At 54.3% G+C, this 16,256-nt stretch overlaps 1 protein-coding gene and 4 non-coding genes across 6 annotated transcripts in view; 1 reads left to right on the top strand and 4 right to left on the bottom strand.

The window, feature by feature from the left end:
• Positions 1 to 2,630: 2,630 nt before the first annotated feature.
• On the bottom strand, positions 2,631 to 2,702 carry TRNAD-GUC (transfer RNA aspartic acid (anticodon GUC)). Its single transcript has one exon. It is a non-coding gene; the product is annotated as a tRNA-Asp (tRNA).
• A 463-nt stretch (positions 2,703 to 3,165) lies between these two features.
• On the bottom strand, positions 3,166 to 3,238 carry TRNAF-GAA (transfer RNA phenylalanine (anticodon GAA)). Its single transcript has one exon. It is a non-coding gene; the product is annotated as a tRNA-Phe (tRNA).
• A 1,992-nt stretch (positions 3,239 to 5,230) lies between these two features.
• TRNAD-GUC (transfer RNA aspartic acid (anticodon GUC)) lies at positions 5,231 to 5,302 on the bottom strand. The gene has a single exon. It is a non-coding gene; the product is annotated as a tRNA-Asp (tRNA).
• Positions 5,303 to 5,550: 248 nt separating this feature from the next.
• TRNAA-UGC (transfer RNA alanine (anticodon UGC)) lies at positions 5,551 to 5,622 on the top strand. Its single transcript has one exon. It is a non-coding gene; the product is annotated as a tRNA-Ala (tRNA).
• A 1,455-nt stretch (positions 5,623 to 7,077) lies between these two features.
• The window catches only part of DHX37 (DEAH-box helicase 37), a 30,249-nt gene continuing 21,070 nt past the window's right edge, over positions 7,078 to 16,256 (bottom strand). For both annotated transcript variants that reach the window (XM_059894192.1, XM_059894194.1), the window contains exons 15-27: positions 15,943 to 16,175; positions 13,743 to 13,854; positions 12,272 to 12,378; positions 11,931 to 12,119; positions 11,377 to 11,501; positions 11,164 to 11,280; positions 9,722 to 9,894; positions 9,258 to 9,372; positions 8,997 to 9,134; positions 8,720 to 8,814; positions 8,554 to 8,627; positions 7,807 to 7,904; positions 7,078 to 7,648 (exon numbers count right to left, since the gene is read on the bottom strand). In XM_059894192.1, coding sequence (XP_059750175.1) covers positions 7,563 to 7,648; positions 7,807 to 7,904; positions 8,554 to 8,627; positions 8,720 to 8,814; positions 8,997 to 9,134; positions 9,258 to 9,372; positions 9,722 to 9,894; positions 11,164 to 11,280; positions 11,377 to 11,501; positions 11,931 to 12,119; positions 12,272 to 12,378; positions 13,743 to 13,854; positions 15,943 to 16,175 — 1,662 coding nt within the window. In that variant the 3' untranslated portion in view covers positions 7,078 to 7,562. The remainder of the gene's footprint in view (positions 7,649 to 7,806; positions 7,905 to 8,553; positions 8,628 to 8,719; positions 8,815 to 8,996; positions 9,135 to 9,257; positions 9,373 to 9,721; positions 9,895 to 11,163; positions 11,281 to 11,376; positions 11,502 to 11,930; positions 12,120 to 12,271; positions 12,379 to 13,742; positions 13,855 to 15,942; positions 16,176 to 16,256) is intronic.

Genomic DNA, 16,256 nt, shown 5'->3' with positions numbered 1-16,256 from the left:
CAGACCTATTATTTTTCTTTTTCTTTTTCTCCAACAAGAACTCTGAATGTTGGGACTTCCCTGGTGGCGCAGTGGTTAAAAATCCGCCTGCTAATGCAGGGGATATGGGTTTGAGCCCTGGCCCGGGAAAATTCCACAGGCTGCGGAGCAACTAAACCCGTGCACCACAACTACTGAGCCTGTGCTCTAGAGCCCGCGAGCCACAACTACTGAGCCTGCAAGCCGCAACTACTGAAGCCTGAGCGCCTAGACCCCGAGCTCCTCAACAAGAGAAGCCACCGCAGTGAGAAGCCCGTGCACCGCAATGAAGACCCAATGCAGACAAAAAAAAAAAAAAAAGAGCTCTGAATGTTAACATGAACCCTCAGCGGAAAAGAATCTGAAAAAGAATATATACATATATACACTTGAAACTAACACAACACTTCAATTAAAAAAAGATATATTCAAAAAAAAAAACAGAGCAAACTAAAAAAAAACAGATCCACCCCCACTAAAACGCTGAGGAAGGAAGGAATCTCTTTGTGATAACTCACTGAAAAGAGCCATTCCTTAGCTGTCAATTAGCACCTCTTTTCCAGAGTGCTCTCCAAGGGGAGAGAAGTCACAGTGCGTATGGAGTGTCCTTCAAGTCATCACGGTGCCACTCACTGGTTCGGTGAGAGACAAGGAGAACACTGAAAAGTGAGGCTACGCCTCTTTCCACCAGCACCTGAGATTTCCTGGCAAGAAATAGAGTCACTTTACTATGATGTGGAGAATGCACCCAAAAATACACTGCCACCTCAGTCCTTAACTAATCATCTCCCTTACAACCTGCCAGTACCTGAAACCCTTCATAGTAAAGTCCCAAATGAGCTGGTGCCCGGGACACTGGACCCAGCAGCTGTGATTTCATTACCTCACCTCTCTGGGCCTCATCTGTGAAATGGAGATTTGAATAGTAACTGCTTCACAGGGTGATTGTGACCATTGAATGAGTTACACAGAGAAGGTGTAGAACAGTGCCTGGTATGAGGCCCGTGTTCTGAAATGCCAGTTCTCATTGTTAAAAATGCTGTTATTATATGAACTCCAGTGAAGGGCTACTACTTCTCATATTCACCCCATGTGTGAACTGACGCTTTGCTGATACTGTTTTGGTGAAACAGGAAAAGAGCAGGAGGGCGATGGGGTGAGTTGCGGAATGGGGCTCCGTTGAAAGCCATCCTCTGTCCTTATTGTTGTAGCTCAAGAGGGCGGCCATGAGAGCGACCTTAGCCACAGAACGGAAGAAGGATGGCAACATAGGTGGTGGTATTTTGGACGTGGTTCGGGAGCGAGCTGAGGGGATGTAGTCAGTTCAGCAGGTGCCCCGATTGTTCTGCTCCAAACAAACCCGATTATGTTTGCTTTCTGTGTAAAACTGAGAATCAAATCCATGCTCCTAACTCTGGCCTTTAAGGCCCTCGGTGATCTGGCCTCTGTTGACCACCCCCTAACGTCCCTCCCTTACTCCCCTGCTCCTCTCTACGGGCACTCTAGCCACACCTGCCTCCTAGCTGTTCCTCAGGCGACCAGGCTGCTATGCACCTCAGGGCCTTTGCACTTGCCATTCCCGCTGTCTGGAAAGCTGTTCCCCAGATCTCCTCATGATTGGCTTCTTTTCATTGCCGGGGTCCTCAGAAAGGCCTTCCTGGCCACCTCTCTAAAGGGACCTGTGGGGCCGTCCCTGGTGGTCCAGTGATTAAGACTCTGCCCTTCTACTGCAGGGGCTGCGGGTTTGATCCCTGGTCGGGGAAATAGATCCTGCATGCTGCACGGTGTGGCCAAGATTTTTTTTTTTTAATTAAAAAAAAATTTTTTTTCAAATGAAGGGACCTGTGAATCCCATGCATTCGCTATCGCATCACTTCGATTTGTTTTGTTTTTCTCCATAGCATTTATCACTCTCAGAACCTGTGTTTATACAATTTGCTTATTGCCTGTGTCCATGCCTTGGTCCTAAGCTCAGTAGGGCAGAGCCTTGCCTGTTTTGTTTCCTGCTCTATCCCCTGAGCCTTGAACAGTGCCTGGCACATAATAAGTACTCAGTAAATATTTATGGAATTAATGTGAAAACAAATACATGAACAGACAAATAAATGAATGAAGACTAGGAGCTCGGGAAGGATGATAGTCATATTCAGGAAGCTGAGTCTGCAACTGAAGTAAAACCAAAAAAACGGTCCTGTTTAGACTCACCTTACCTCCCGTCTCAAATCCATAGACATTTTCTGAGGGCTAACCTCTGGGCCGGCGCAAGACATGAGAAGATGAAATATTTGCAGCAGAATGAACATTTCCTGGACTTAGGAGTTGACAGTTTTATTCTGGGAGATCATTATATAAACCAAACACTTGACAGCGGTGCTGTGGCATGCAGAAAATGGAAAATTCCACTTCAACGTAAGAACTTTGTCTTTTTCTTTCTTGTAACAATGTGATGTGAGGACGCTCGTCCGTGACTGCGACCAAGCGGATGATAGACAACCGCCGGTGCAAATCTCGCTTGCCTGCCAGGTTGCTTCTTTCAAAGAGTAAGGAATTTTTATGAAAGTTATTTGTTTGGAAGAGAAATGAAAATATACTGAAGCTCGAAAAGAGGCCGCCTCCCCGTCGGGGAATCGAACCCCAGTCTCCCGCGTGACAGGCGGGGATACTCACCACTATACTAACGAGGACTAGCTGTATGAGTGTGCCTTCGGCTCTGCCCTTAAAGGTACATTCCGCGTTCCCTAACTAGTCACGTGTTCCAAAAGGTTAGATATTTCATCTTTTCCTACAAAACAAAAGAAGGAAAAATCCCACTTTATTTAATTCCATCTTAAAGAGTACTTTTCCTCCCTGGTCCATGATTTAGCCGTGAGGGTTCAGAGAGCAAAAATTAATAAACAGCAAAAATTAACCAACAGACATCTAACAGAGGTTAAGTGTCTATGAAGTGAAAGAAACGGAGTTAGGGAACTCCTGGTCTTGTCGGATTTTTCCAGTTGGGGAGTTGTGAGGCGGTTCCCATACCCTCTGGCTTCCCTTCGATACTGCTCGGAAATGTTTTAAACAAAGAAAATGAAACCCCTTTATTCATTTGAAAGAATCATTTTGTCTTTTTTGTTTTCCCCCGACACATGGGAAGAAAAGTTATGCTGCCGAAACCCGGGATCGAACCAGGGACCTTTAGATCTTCAGTCTAACGCTCTCCCAACTGAGCTATTTCGGCTGCTGCCGCCTCTAGCCTGCGCTTCTCTCCTCCTCGTCGTCTAATGGCCCTGGGTCCTCGACCTGGGGATCCGCTGCTGAGGAACCAGGGTCGGCGGGAACGCATGCCTGCCAGGCTCGCCCCGCACCCGCCCCTTCTCGTCCTTCAAAGCCACCGCCTCCGAGAAGCCTTCCCTGATCATGCCTCCCTACGCGACCCCAGCCCTTTATTGTTTACTGTTAGCTTAGGTATTGTTTTCCTTGTCCATTATCTGTCCCCCCGGCTAGAATGACAGACCCACGACGGGCAGGGAACTCATCAGCCTCTGTCACTGCTGTATCGCTTAAGGCCGACAGCAGTGCCTGGCACTTAATAGGTGCTTAAAAATATTTGCTGAATTAAGGAAAGAACGAATATTACCTGGCTCAGAGCTCCGCTTTCTCAGGCTCCCTTCTCTGCTCAACTGAACAAGGTTTCCCCTTGGGTGCAGCTCCCCAAGCAGCCCAAGGCATGGCAGGGAGGCTGACCACGCCAAGGCATGTGGGAGGCCATATGGGCTTTCCTTGGGGCAGTGACTCAGATCCGGCCTCCAAGCATGGCCATCCCACCTGTGGCAGCTGCTCGGCTTCAAGGCACGAAGAAATCAACAGGTCGGCATCCAGGTTCGGCTCTCTCTGCTTCCCTGCCCTTTGGGAGACGGGTGGCTGGGGAGTGTTGTCTGGGACAGGATGAACAAGTGTGGACGTCCTTCATGATGTGAAGTCATTTAATAAGTGTTTGCTAAGCACCTAATGACCCTGTAACCCAGTCACAAATACAGTAACAAAATAGTTCGTCATAATAGGAATGCTAAGAAGCAAATTAAATGGTAGTGATGGGATGGAACACCTGGGATGGGGGCAGTAAGAGAAGGAGAGAGTGCTGAGAAGACTTGGAGAATGAAGACCCCGCTGGGGGAAGAGCCTCTGGAACAGAGGCAACAGCTGATGCAAAGGCCCTGAGGCTGAAACAGAGTCCGGGGAGTTATATGAATGGAAAGAAAGTCAGCGTGGAAGAGGTGAAGAGGTTGAGGGGACAGAAGATAGGAGGCAAGGACAAAGAGGTGGGCAGAGGCCAGATCTTGCCAGCCTTGAAAGCCACGGTGAATGCTTTGTACTTTCTTTTGTGTTGGAAAGCTGCTGGGGAGTGAGGGATATGATTTACCTCTTAAAGTCTCCCTTGACTGTTGTATGGAGAATGGACAGGAGGGGCTCAAGTGGCAGCAAGGAGACCAGTGAGGTGCTGACAGCTCAAAATAAACAGTACACCAAAACGGGATGTTCTAAATTCCTTCAGGAGCAAGGGGATACAGCGGGGGACCCTACTGCTGCTTTTCACGAACGCGTAGTAGTTCTTGAAAAACTAAGTGTACCAATTTGATAAAAATCGAGTAAGGAAGAAATGAAGGAAGGAAGGGAAGGAGAGCGAAAAAAAAAAAAAAAAAATTCAAACAGTCCAGAAAACTACCGAACGGAAAGGCAGAGTCACTCCCACCTTATCCCAGTCCTTCTCCCCAGAAGTAACCAGGGTCTAGATCAGACTGATTCACGTGACCTCGGACAAGTTACTGGATCCACGCTCTGTGCCTGCATTTCATCTGTCTGATGGGATAAAATCGCCCCTACTAGGCTTATTGTGAGGATTAAATGGGTGCACACCTGTAAAGCGCTTACGAATACTGCCTGGTGCATGATGGGAGCTATATAACGTTCGCTCTAGTTGTTGCTGTAATCCGATCAGAAAGATTAACACGAATATACTCACTATGTATATTTATTCTTACATAGAAGGGAGCCTATAGTGCTCATGGCTGAGTATGCAGTCTTTTCCACTATCTTCTTGAGGAAATGGACATCTTCCGAAAACCAAATATGCACGGTTCCACGCATATCTATCATAGTCATGTCATTTTGGAGAAGCTCCAAATGTCTTTTTGGGTGTGTGTGTTGGAGTGAGTTAAAACAATCACACAGTCTCCCCGTCGGGGAATCGAACCCCGGTCTCCCGCGTGACAGGCGGGGATACTCACCACTATACTAACGAGGATGAGCTATGGTATGTCGTCTCCCGCCACACCCATAAAGAAACACCAGTCTCCGGCTGCCGCACCCGTCTACTCCGGACACTGGTCTCCACGGGCGCAGGGCCGGGCGCCCCTGGTTGGTGGGCTTCCTGGGACGGGAAAGACTTACTTGCGTCTCTGAAGGCGCTGAGCCTCCAGAACGGAAAAAACATGAAGGAGCGAAGTCGCTACTTCCTATATCCTCACTTCGAGGAACCGTCTTCGCGGATCTGGGGATGTAGCTCAGTGGTAGAGCGCATGCTTTGCATGTATGAGGCCCCGGGTTCAATCCCCGGCATCTCCACGTTTTCACCTACGATTATTTTTTTCCCCCTCTGGATCACAGTCACACGACCAGAAGGCAAAGCAGGGAAGGGGACCCAAATCCCCCGCATCAGCTGGCTTAAGAAGGGAGCTCCGTTGGAGAGGGCGGCGCTAGTCAAACGCCCTTGGTCTCAATCACAGATGCCCGCGTCCCCTCCCCTGGAGATTGGGATTCAGGTCAGCAGTGGGCTGCGTTTTTAAACAGACACCCCTAGTGATTCATGTCATCAAGCAGTTCGAAAACACTGGATTTCTAAGGAGGGTTTTGCAACTGGCCACTCATTCCGTGACTCCTGAGCGCCTAGTGCCAAGAGATGTGGACACATTGAGCGCCTACTGTGTGCTCAGCTAGTGTCAAGTACCCTTGTATCCCCGGATACCACAGGCAAGGTTTCTCAGCCCTCCTGTCCTCAGTATTCCAGTGTAGGAAACTAGCAATAAGCAAGTAGCAATGAGCTTCATGAATACGGTAATTGTGATGAGATGGAGACTAAAGGGGGAGGACGTGGAGGCTTCCGTAGATAAAGTGTCAGGGGGGCGGGCCTGTCTGCAGAAAGAGGAAATGGCAGGTGCAAAGGCCCTGAGGTTGAAGGGGGGTAGGGGGAGGAATCTGCATTGAAGGGACAGAAAAAAGCCCTGTGCATGTTTAATGAATGAGGGAAGGAGAGGGTTGAATCTTTCGAGACACTGGAAGGCCTGTTGCAGGGGAAGGACATGATTTACTCAGGTTTTAAAACAGCTCCCTCTGGCTGTCATGTGGAGTCCACCATGGGCGGGCAGGGCGGACATGAGACCCGCCAGGAAGCCACTGCCATGGCCCAAGGGGGAGCTGCTGGAGGCTTGCTGGAAGCGGAGGTGGGGACGGCACAGCAGTGGAAGTGGGGAACACGAGGGGGTTCTGGACAAACCCCGGAGGTGACTAACAGACCTTGCAGATGGCTTAAGCGCGGGGGAAGTGGGGTAGGGGAGACCGCCTAGTTTGGGGGAACGGTAGGGTTAGTAGCTAGGCTGTGGAGAAAGTGAATAGTTTTGGAATATTAAACACGTATCTCTGTTGTTCTGTCTTACGTATGTATTTGTATTACAGAATTTGTGTTTATTTTTTAATTTTCTGGCTGTGCTGCGCGGCTTGCAGGATCTTAGTTCCCCAACCAGGGATCGAACCCGTGCCCCCTGCAGTGGCCCACCAGGGAATTACTGAATCTATGCGTTTATATGAACACAAACTGATTCAGGAAAAATACCTAAGTAAAAGTGAGAAAAAGTATCAACCTCTACAGGCTCACTGTGCCACGGGATTACCACTAACACATTCACGAGCATCCATCCAAACTAGTTTCCACGTATGTGTGTGTGTGCGCACGTGCAGGATGTCCCCGGACCACCCCCACGTTCAGAGGTTGGCCCAAAGAACTCAGTAGACGCGATATACACCTGCTGTCACAGTTAAGGTTTATTACAGCAACGTAGCCAGCGGGGAGCTGACGCCGGGGAGGGGACGCCCACTCCACAGGAGCCGGCGGGAGCCTTGGGGGACCTCGCTGGCTGTGGGCAGGGTGCACCACACCCGCAGGGAACAGGGCGCGGAAGAAGGGCCCGTGGTCGCCTTCACCCTCCAGCCAGCCCTGCTGCTCTACAAGGGACTAATGTCATCCATAGAGCACGTTTAAAGCAGGACCAGCATGGGAGATAAAACCATGACCCACCCTGTAATAAAGAGTTACAAAAGTCACCCCGCGTGGGATTGCCCAGGGCGGCAGCAAGCTGTGCCCAGAATCGAGCCAAGATGACCAAGGGTGTCCAGGGGCTCCACCTGCCTCCTGGGCGCAGTCTGGGGTCAGAGTGACCATGGCGGACACCGGCCACCGCCAGCCCCCTGGGTCCACAGGCCAGTCCTCGGCCCCGCAGGCCGGCACCGGGTCAGCGGTCAGGAGTGGGCGGCCAGGCTTTCTCGACGTTGGCGTGCACGGCCTGCGGGAACCACTCGCAGTACTCGGCCAGCAGGTCTGCAGGGGTGGGAGGGAGGACGGTCAGAGCGGCTCTGTGCCCACCTGCCCGCCCGCCGCAGGGCAGACCCTCCCGCTAACCCTGGGCTCCCTCGGTGGCCCCATCCTGTCCCCCCGCAGTGCCCTCGCCATGGGGCACCCTCCCCGGTCAGACTCACATTTGGGGTTTTTCCTCCAAGCAGCCAGCAAGGCGTCTCGGCAGTCGGCTTTCTCAGCAACAAGGGCTCTCAGGAGGTTCTCTGTCCTGGGCTGCAGCCTGCGGGCGGGATGCAGGACGTGGGGCGTCACGAAGCCCACACGCTGGCACCACTGCCAGGCCTGCCCAGGAACTGCAGGAAGCCCCCTCCCCTCCGTCAGGCCGGGGGTGCTGGCCGGACGGAAGGATCCAGACTCCATCACCTCCCACCACTTGCCTCCGACCCGCCCACCCAGGCTGCTCCCGCACGTGGCGCTCGTCCCATCTGGAACCTTCCTCCAGACTCTTGCTCGGCTCGCAGCCCTGCCTCCCCTGATCCCGCTCAGCCGGGCAGAAAACGCCTCCCCTCCACATCCTGCTTTGACCCTTCGTAGCTGTGCCACCCCTGTCCCTTGTACCAGCGGTTCTGTTTGGGGACAGCCTCCCTGCCCTGGAACATGCCACGGGACAGGGTCCCGGCTCGACCCTAACACGAGAAGGCGCCCGGCACAGAGCGGATGCTCAGGACCAAGCGCTGGCTGGAGGACGTGGCTGGCAGGGGCTCCTGGACCCACAGCCTCACCCCGAGTCCCCGGGAGTGCCACGAGAGAAGAGACTCCTGCCGTTTTAAGGCCCTCAGTGGGTGGGCATCTGTTACGGCGGCCCCAGGGCACTAGTCTCAGCTCCCTCCACCACCACCTAACGAGCCGACGCTCCCGGGAAAGACTACCTGGCCCACGTCTTCAGCATCGTGCTGGGGCTGGACAGCAAACAGCCCTTGTACGAGGCCAGCTTGTGGAAGACCTGGGGACAGACCACAGGATGGGGTGAGAGATCTGGGGCTCACGTCCCACCCGAGGTGCCAAGGAAGGGGCCGAGGGAGCTGTGCCGCCTACCTGCCCCTCCAGCAGAACCCGGGCAAAGTGCTTGTAGCAGTCAAGGCCTTCCGGAAAATCCACCTGGACCGCGGGGAGCGGCCAGCCGACGCGACCTGGGGCGCGCGAGCCGGTGAGCAGGGGCCACGATGGAGGCCCACGCCACCCTCCCCCGCCAGCCAAGGGGGCCCGCAGCCTGGGATGACAGCGCAGGACACACACACGGCCCAGGGCACGCGGGAGGCGGGACCACGTGTCCAGTGGAGCCCAAGGCCGCCGGGAAGTCACCCCGACTCACAGAACACGCTGGCCCGGTGACACAGCATCCGCCCCTTCTCGGGGCAGTAGGCGGGGGGCGGCTCCTCAAGGGGCTTGTCAAACTGGCAGTAAGAAGGCAGCAGGACCGGGATCCACTGCACCTCCACAGTCGAGACGCCTGGGGCCGGGAAAGAAGGGATGGGGGCTCGGCGAGGGGCTCACGGGTTCTCCCCTCAAGGGTCCAGCGACACGGCTCACCAGAGCCACGCGGGTCGGGCGAGGGGCTGGCCAGCTGCGCTACCTTTCATGTACATCTTGGTGGTCTCCACAATTTCCTGGTAGACCACAAACTCAGGGAGCTCCCTGAAGAGCACGGAACTGGGGTGGATGAAGACTGGGTCGTCGAGGAGGGGGGTCTGCGAGAGAGACGGGGGGTGGGCGTGAGTCTGGGGGATGCATGAGCGCCAGGTGAGGCTGACGCCCTGAATCCAGTTACACCCTCAGCCAGGAAAGCAGGAGAGCGTCCGTCAACCGATGAAGGGCTACCCTGGCGGGGTGTGTCCGCCGACGGAGCGCGTACCCTGCCGTGAGAGGTACTGACACGGGCTGCAGTGTGACCTGCCAAAAAGCGCAGCACTGAGCGAAGGAAGCCAGTGCAAGAGGCCACGCAGTGTAGGATCCCATTCGCGTGAAACACGTAGAATAGCAAATCCGTAGAGACAGAAAACAGATTCACAGGGTGGGGAGACTCAGAGAGCGTCCAACCTTGTAGGCGTTCTTCCACTTGTCATCCAGCAGGTCCTCACTCTGGACCCTGCGGGCCAGGTGGTCACCCAGGCCGGCCGTCACAATCTGCCGCAGGTAGGTCACCTGGCTCTCGGAAGGCGGCTGCATCTTGGGGTCCACAAAGAGCCCGGCCTCAGGGCACATGGCGTTGACTGGGGGGAGATCCAGGCGTGAGGAAGGCGAGGCTGGGGCTGGCTCCGCCCGGCCTTCTGGAAGGCCCCAGGCCGCTCAGCTCGGAGCTCTGGCCTCAGCGACCTGCGCATCTCGGCCCCCGTCCACCGAGGATGCCCACCCACACCCACGTCTGCCTCGTCCTTGGGACCAAACCCCAATTCCCTTGCGGGCGGCGGACCGTGCTGCCGCGAGAGCTCGCACTTGACTCCCTGTCGGCCTTGGCGCAGGGAGCACGCCCAGCCAGGAGACATGACACACGAGTCACGCTCTCTGAGCAGGACAAGTGTGGAGACCACCTCTCCCCTCGAGGGCCCTGCGCTGCTGAGCCCAGGCGCGAGACGCAGGGCGAGGCCTCCTTCTTCTGCATGAGAAGGATCTGAAGCTCTGGAACACTTCGCAGGTGGGGAGAAAGGAGGTGGGGCTTTGGGCCCTGCTGCTTGGGGCGGGAGGAGGCGGCAGGGAAAAAACGAGAAGAGCAGGACGGGGGAGGCAGGTGGGAAGAGCGGGCTTGCGGATCTTAGCTCCCCGACCGGGGACCAAACCCATGTCCCTACGGTGGAAGCACGGGGTCCTAACCACTGGACTGCCAGGGAAGTCCAGGGCTTTCTGTTCTGAGGTTTGCAATGTAAATCTGTCTTCCCTACAAAACCTTCAGTGAAACCTATGCTGTTTAACTTAAAAAGAGAGAGAAGAGGAAAGAAACAGGAAGAAAGCAGAACACTGGGACAGGATGCGGAAGACCTGCCACCCACGCCCAGCCCTAATGTGACTTCCAACAGGTCCGGTCCCCACCGCTCAGACCAACAGGAGCGGAAAGCAGGGGCTGAACCGCCAGCTGCTCCCCGACTCCAACAAGAAGGGCCCCTCCCACTGCTGGAGAAACAAACCAGGGCCGGACCCTACTCGGGAGCAGGGACCCCTGCATGAGGCTGCTGGGCAGGAGGTGCGGCCAGCAGCTGGTCCAGGCCAGAGCCGGGACAAAGGGTGATGAAAGGGATGTCACCAAGGAAAGGATGAGACGGACAGACAGCCTCACGGGACAGCGTGCACATGTCACTGCCCTGCTCGTGTGCGTGTCCTCGAAGGACCACAAAAGTGGCAAGCACTAAAATAGATTTTAGCGAATAGGTGAATTTGCAAATGTGGAATCTGTGAATAACGGAGATCGACTGTACGTGGGTGATGTCACTCAAAAGCAACTTTAAACGTCAACAGGGTCAAGTTCTCTACCGGGCGTAGGGCCATACCCGCAGCGGTCAGCTGGCCCCTCAGGCGCCGGATCTCCATCATGGCCCTATACCGCAGCCCGTTGGCCTCGCAGAACTGGGGAGAGCAGCCCGCGTACTCGCAGGCTCCCACGGCGCCTGTGGATGGGGGGGGGGGTCACTCATTCTCGCTGCCGTGTCCCACCCCGCGTGACCTCCCCACCAGCCACACTCCACGCCACGCAGGGCACTCACCCAGCAGCACCATGAGGTCCCCGAGTTTCAGAGAGGCTCCCTGCCCCGCCCAGATCCTCTTCATCTGGGCTACCCGGGCCCGCTTGCCCTTTAGCCTGGCGAGCTCCTCGTCGCTGGCGGCTGGCCTGCGAATACACACACCACTCAGGCTGTTGCCGTGGCCGCACACGGCTGCAGAGGCAGGGAACACGCCAGTTACTCAGGGTGGGCCCAGAAAATGCCTGGTGGGATCACTGATCAACATGCCCATGATCGTGGGAATCCCCTGGTGGTCCAATGGTTAGGACTCTTGCGCTTCCACTGCAGGGAGCACGGGTTTGATCCCTGGTCAGGGAACTAAGAGTCCACAAGGTACACGACGCGGCCAAAGACAAATACAAAAACAAAAACAAAAACCAGAGATCTGTAGAGATCAGAAGACTGCCAGGCGCAGGGCGGGCGAGGGTCTCGCACAAGACCACTCAACAAGTCAGTGATGCCCCGGGAGGCCAGGCTCCACACCATCGCTCAGCCGAGGGCAGGCGGCCCCCGAACGCCCAGCCCCCGGCCCCCACCTGTCCAGCTCCTCAAACAGCTCCCGGACAGTCATGGCGGCCACGATGGTGATGGCGTACGGCAGGCAGCCGTGTTGCCTGCTCAGCGCCAGCATCCTGGCGTAGCGCGGCGCCACGGGGAACGTGGCCATGGTCCTGCCCAGCTCAGTGATGGGGCAGCTCCACCGGGACCTCTGCAGCTGCTTCACCCTGGAGGATGGAGGTCTGTGATGGGTGCGGGGAAGGCCTCCCGAGAAGCCTTCCGCACCAAGAGGCCTGGTGCTCGGTCAGCTCGGGAGAGGGGAGGGGCAGAGAACGGGGCGGGACCTGGGCTCCCCACTTCCCCCGAGCTCCTGCCCTACCTTTCTGTTTTTGGGGGCGCCTGCAGGGCACCCAGTGCAATCAGCAGCTCCTCGGCGGCGATGAGGGCCTCCACGGAGGGGGGCGTCGGGAAGGGGAAGTTGATGACCTGGGACACAGGGAGACGTGGCAGGAGACAGGTGAATGCGGAGGAGGAAGCAGGGGACCGGAGGAGGGAGCAAGGCCAGGCCTGGCAGGAGGACGGGGCTCCTACCGCCTGCCCTCCGAGCACCACTCACGCTCAGAACATGGGACACGGGGGCCTGGACACACGCAAAGTCCACGTGCCGGGGGAACGCCAAAGGCCCTCTTCCTTCATTCATTCACATCACCCACTCACTCAAAAGCATGTACTGAGCACCTCGTGTGCGCCAGAGGCTGTTCTTGGCGATGGAGACAGAGAAAAACAAGACAAGGATTCAGCCTCCACTGAGCTTTCATTCAGCCAGAAGGGGCCGCAGACGACCAGCGAGTACACACGAGAATAAACGTCATCACAGGAGAAAATGCGCCCAGACAGTGAGATGATCAGGGGACAGGGAGTGACCGGGGTCGGGGATGGTGGCACCTTACAGTGACCAACTCAAAACAAGCGTTCAAATAAATATCTGTACATAAATGTTCACAGCACCCCTAGGCATGGCAGCCAAAAGGTGGGAACAACCCAAATATCCATCGATAGGTGGATAAACGGGGGTCCATCCATACGATGGAATGTGACTCAGCCATAAAAAGGAATGAAATTCTGACACATGCTACAGTGTGGGCGAACCTTTAAAACACAACGCTGCCAAGTTCAGCCGTGGATTATCCAAACAACAGAAATATAAAACAGGTATCGATTTATAATATTTGCTGAAATAAACGGACTGATTCAAACTGTCAGCTAGGTTCTTTGACACTGAAAATAAAATACCAAACATAACTAATGTAAAAACTTTCAGCAATGAAAAGCATGATCCTCTCTTTTATATTATCTTACTGTGTATTGAACTGATAAATGAAGTTTACATTGGCTAAAAAAAAAAAAAAACAAACCATGATGCTGAGTGAAAGAAGCCAGACAAAAAAGGACAAATATCATGATTCCATTTTTATGAAACGTCCAAAATGTAAAATCCATAGGGACAGCAAGAAAGCAGCCTCGTGGCTGTCAGGGGCTTGGGGGAAGGGAGGGCTGGGAGAGACTGCTGAGGGGGGTGGTTCTCTCTGCCCGCACCAGCCCTCCCAGAGCAGGGCAGAGGCGGGCACCCCTGGACACACTCAGTGGGTGCAGCACTGGGGAGGTGGGGGGCCCACAAGAAACCGCCAGGGGGCTGGGCAAGCACCACAGGGCTCAGCTCCTAGGGCTTGCTGGGCCGCAGGGAAGGAGGAACAGCCCCCGAGGGGCTGGGGTCACCCTTGCCCACCAGACTGGACACAGGTACCCTGGCAGATCAGTGGGGTGATGGCAGGGCTAGGGCTGCAATTGACCTTTTCAATGTTGAGAGCTTTCATCTGAAGGGTCAAGTCTTCGACAGGCCTCCGGGTGATTTCAGGAGGGGGGAACTTCTCAAAGTCACCGAAAACCGCAGATGAATAGAGTCTAAGCAGAAGGAAGCACCAGAGACTAAGAAATGTTAAGTAAAAAAGGAAGAAACTCAGCCAAACTACCTGGCATTGAATCTTGACTCCACCACTTACTAGGCAAGGTGTTTACCCTCTTCCTGCCTCACTTTCCTCACCTGTGAAACGGGCGAACATAGCAGCTGCCCCGTTGGGATTAGTGAAGATATTTCAGGTATCTTCACATAGAGTGCTTAGAACTGCCTGGCACACGGCACTCAGGACGTTTTAACTACTTTATTGCTTAGGAGTTTTCTTGGCATAGTTTCTCAATTTTCTTTTCTTTTGTAATGTAAAGCAACGTTGAAAAGAACAGCATACAGCTACTGAAAACAAACAAATAAAACCCAGCACCAGCACACAGGGACTCCCCTGGTGGTCCAGTGGTAAAGAATCTGCCTTCCAATGCAGGGGACGTGTGTTCGATCCCTGGTCGGGGAAGATCCCACATGCCGCGGAGCAACTAAGCCCGCACGCCACAACTACTGAGCTCGTGCACCTCAACGAGAGAGCCCGCGTTCCGCAAACTACAGAGCCCACGCGCCCTGGAGCCCGCAGCAACTAGAGAGAAGCCCACATGCCTCACTGAAGATCCCGCACACCGCAGCTAAGACCCAACACAGCCAAAAAAAAAAAAAAATCCAGCACACAGACTGGGAGGAAATATTTGCCAGTGATGCCTCTGACAAGGGTCCAACACGAGGATTATACAAAGAACACTTACAACTCACCCATCAAAAGACAAACAACCTGACTGAAAAATAAATGATAGGGACTTCCCTGGTGGCGCAGTGGGTAAGACTCTGTGCTCCCAACGCAGGGGGCCCAGGTTCGATCCCTGGTCAGGGAACTAGATCCCACATGCATGCTGCAACTGAGTTCGCATGCCACAACTAAGGAGACGGCAAGCCACAACTAAGGAGCCCGCGAGCCGCAACTAAGACCTGGCACAACCAAGTAAGTAAATAAACTAAAATAACAAACACTATAAAAAGAAAAAAAGAAATGATAGATCTGAATAGACATCCCTCCAGAGAACAGGTACAAATGACCCGTAAGCACGTGAAAAGATGCTCAACGTCATTAGAGAAATGCAAACCAAGACCACTGTGAGATACCACCTCGTACTTCCATTTTTATAAAGTAGAAAAGAGCAAGCGTTGGTGAGATGTGGAGAAATTAGAACCTTCACACACCGCTGGTGAGAATGTATAGATAAAATGGAGAAGCCGCCGTGGAAAACCATCTGGTCGTTCCTCCAAACGTGAAACACAGAGTCATCGTACAACCCAGCAATTCTACTCCTCGGTATACACCCGAGAGGCATGGGGACAGACGTTCAAATACGTGTGCATGAATGTTCACAGCAGCACTATTCACAGTGGACAAAATGTGGACGCAACCCAAGAGTATCAACAGATGAACGGACAGTGAGATACGGTCCCTCCACGCAATAGCACGTCACTCAGCCATTACAAGGAAATGAAGCACTGACACAGGCAACAGTGTGGATGAACCTTGAAAACGTGATGCTGAGTGAAAGAAGCCAGACACAGAAGGTCACATACTGTCCGATTCCATTTACAGAAAATGTCCAGAATGAGCACGTCCGTAGAGACAGGAAGTAGAGGAGTGGTTGCCGGGCACTGGTGGGTTGGGAGTGGTAGGGAGATGCAGGGAGAAACTGATTAATGGGTACAACTGATACATGCGGTCTCTTTTGGGGTGAAGAGAACGTTTAAAAATTAATAGTGGTGATGGCTGCACAACACTGAAAATATACTAAAACCCACAGAATTGCACACTTTAAATGGTGAGTCTTATGGTATGTGAACTTTACCTCAAAAAGGTGTTAATAAAACCAAACAAAAATCGAGCTGCTAATAAACACAGGGCCTGACGTCAGTAACAGAATAAAGAAATAACACCAAGTGCCTGAAAGCCAACAGAAAAGGGGGTGTGAAGGACGGATGCCAGCAGGACACGGGACCCCCCTTTCCTCGCCCGTGGGGGGGTGACCACTGCACAGTGGCCCCAACGTCACTGGAGGGGCCCCTGGGAGCCCCACCTGTAGCAGTGGCCGGGCTCCGTGCGGCCCGCGCGTCCTGCCCGCTGATCGGCCGAGGCCTGGGAGACCCAGGTGACGCGGAAGGAGGACACGCCGGTGACACGGTCGTAGTGCCGCGTCTTGACCTTCCCACAGTCCACCACGTACTTGATGCCTGGGATGGTGAGGGACGTCTCGGCCACGTTGGTGGCCACAACACACAGCCGTGTCCCCTCTGGGGGAGGTTGGAAGACCTAGGATGGGGGGACAGGAGCAACAAGAAAACTGACCTTTGTCCCAGCAGAGTCAGGGAAGAATTCGTGGGTCAGAGGTCA

This window comes from Balaenoptera ricei, chromosome 14, assembly GCF_028023285.1.
Source record: "Balaenoptera ricei isolate mBalRic1 chromosome 14, mBalRic1.hap2, whole genome shotgun sequence".
NCBI classification, from domain to species: Eukaryota; Metazoa; Chordata; class Mammalia; order Artiodactyla; family Balaenopteridae; genus Balaenoptera; species Balaenoptera ricei.
Note: the sequence above shows the minus strand (reverse complement) of the source record. Positions and strands in the feature narration are given on the sequence as shown.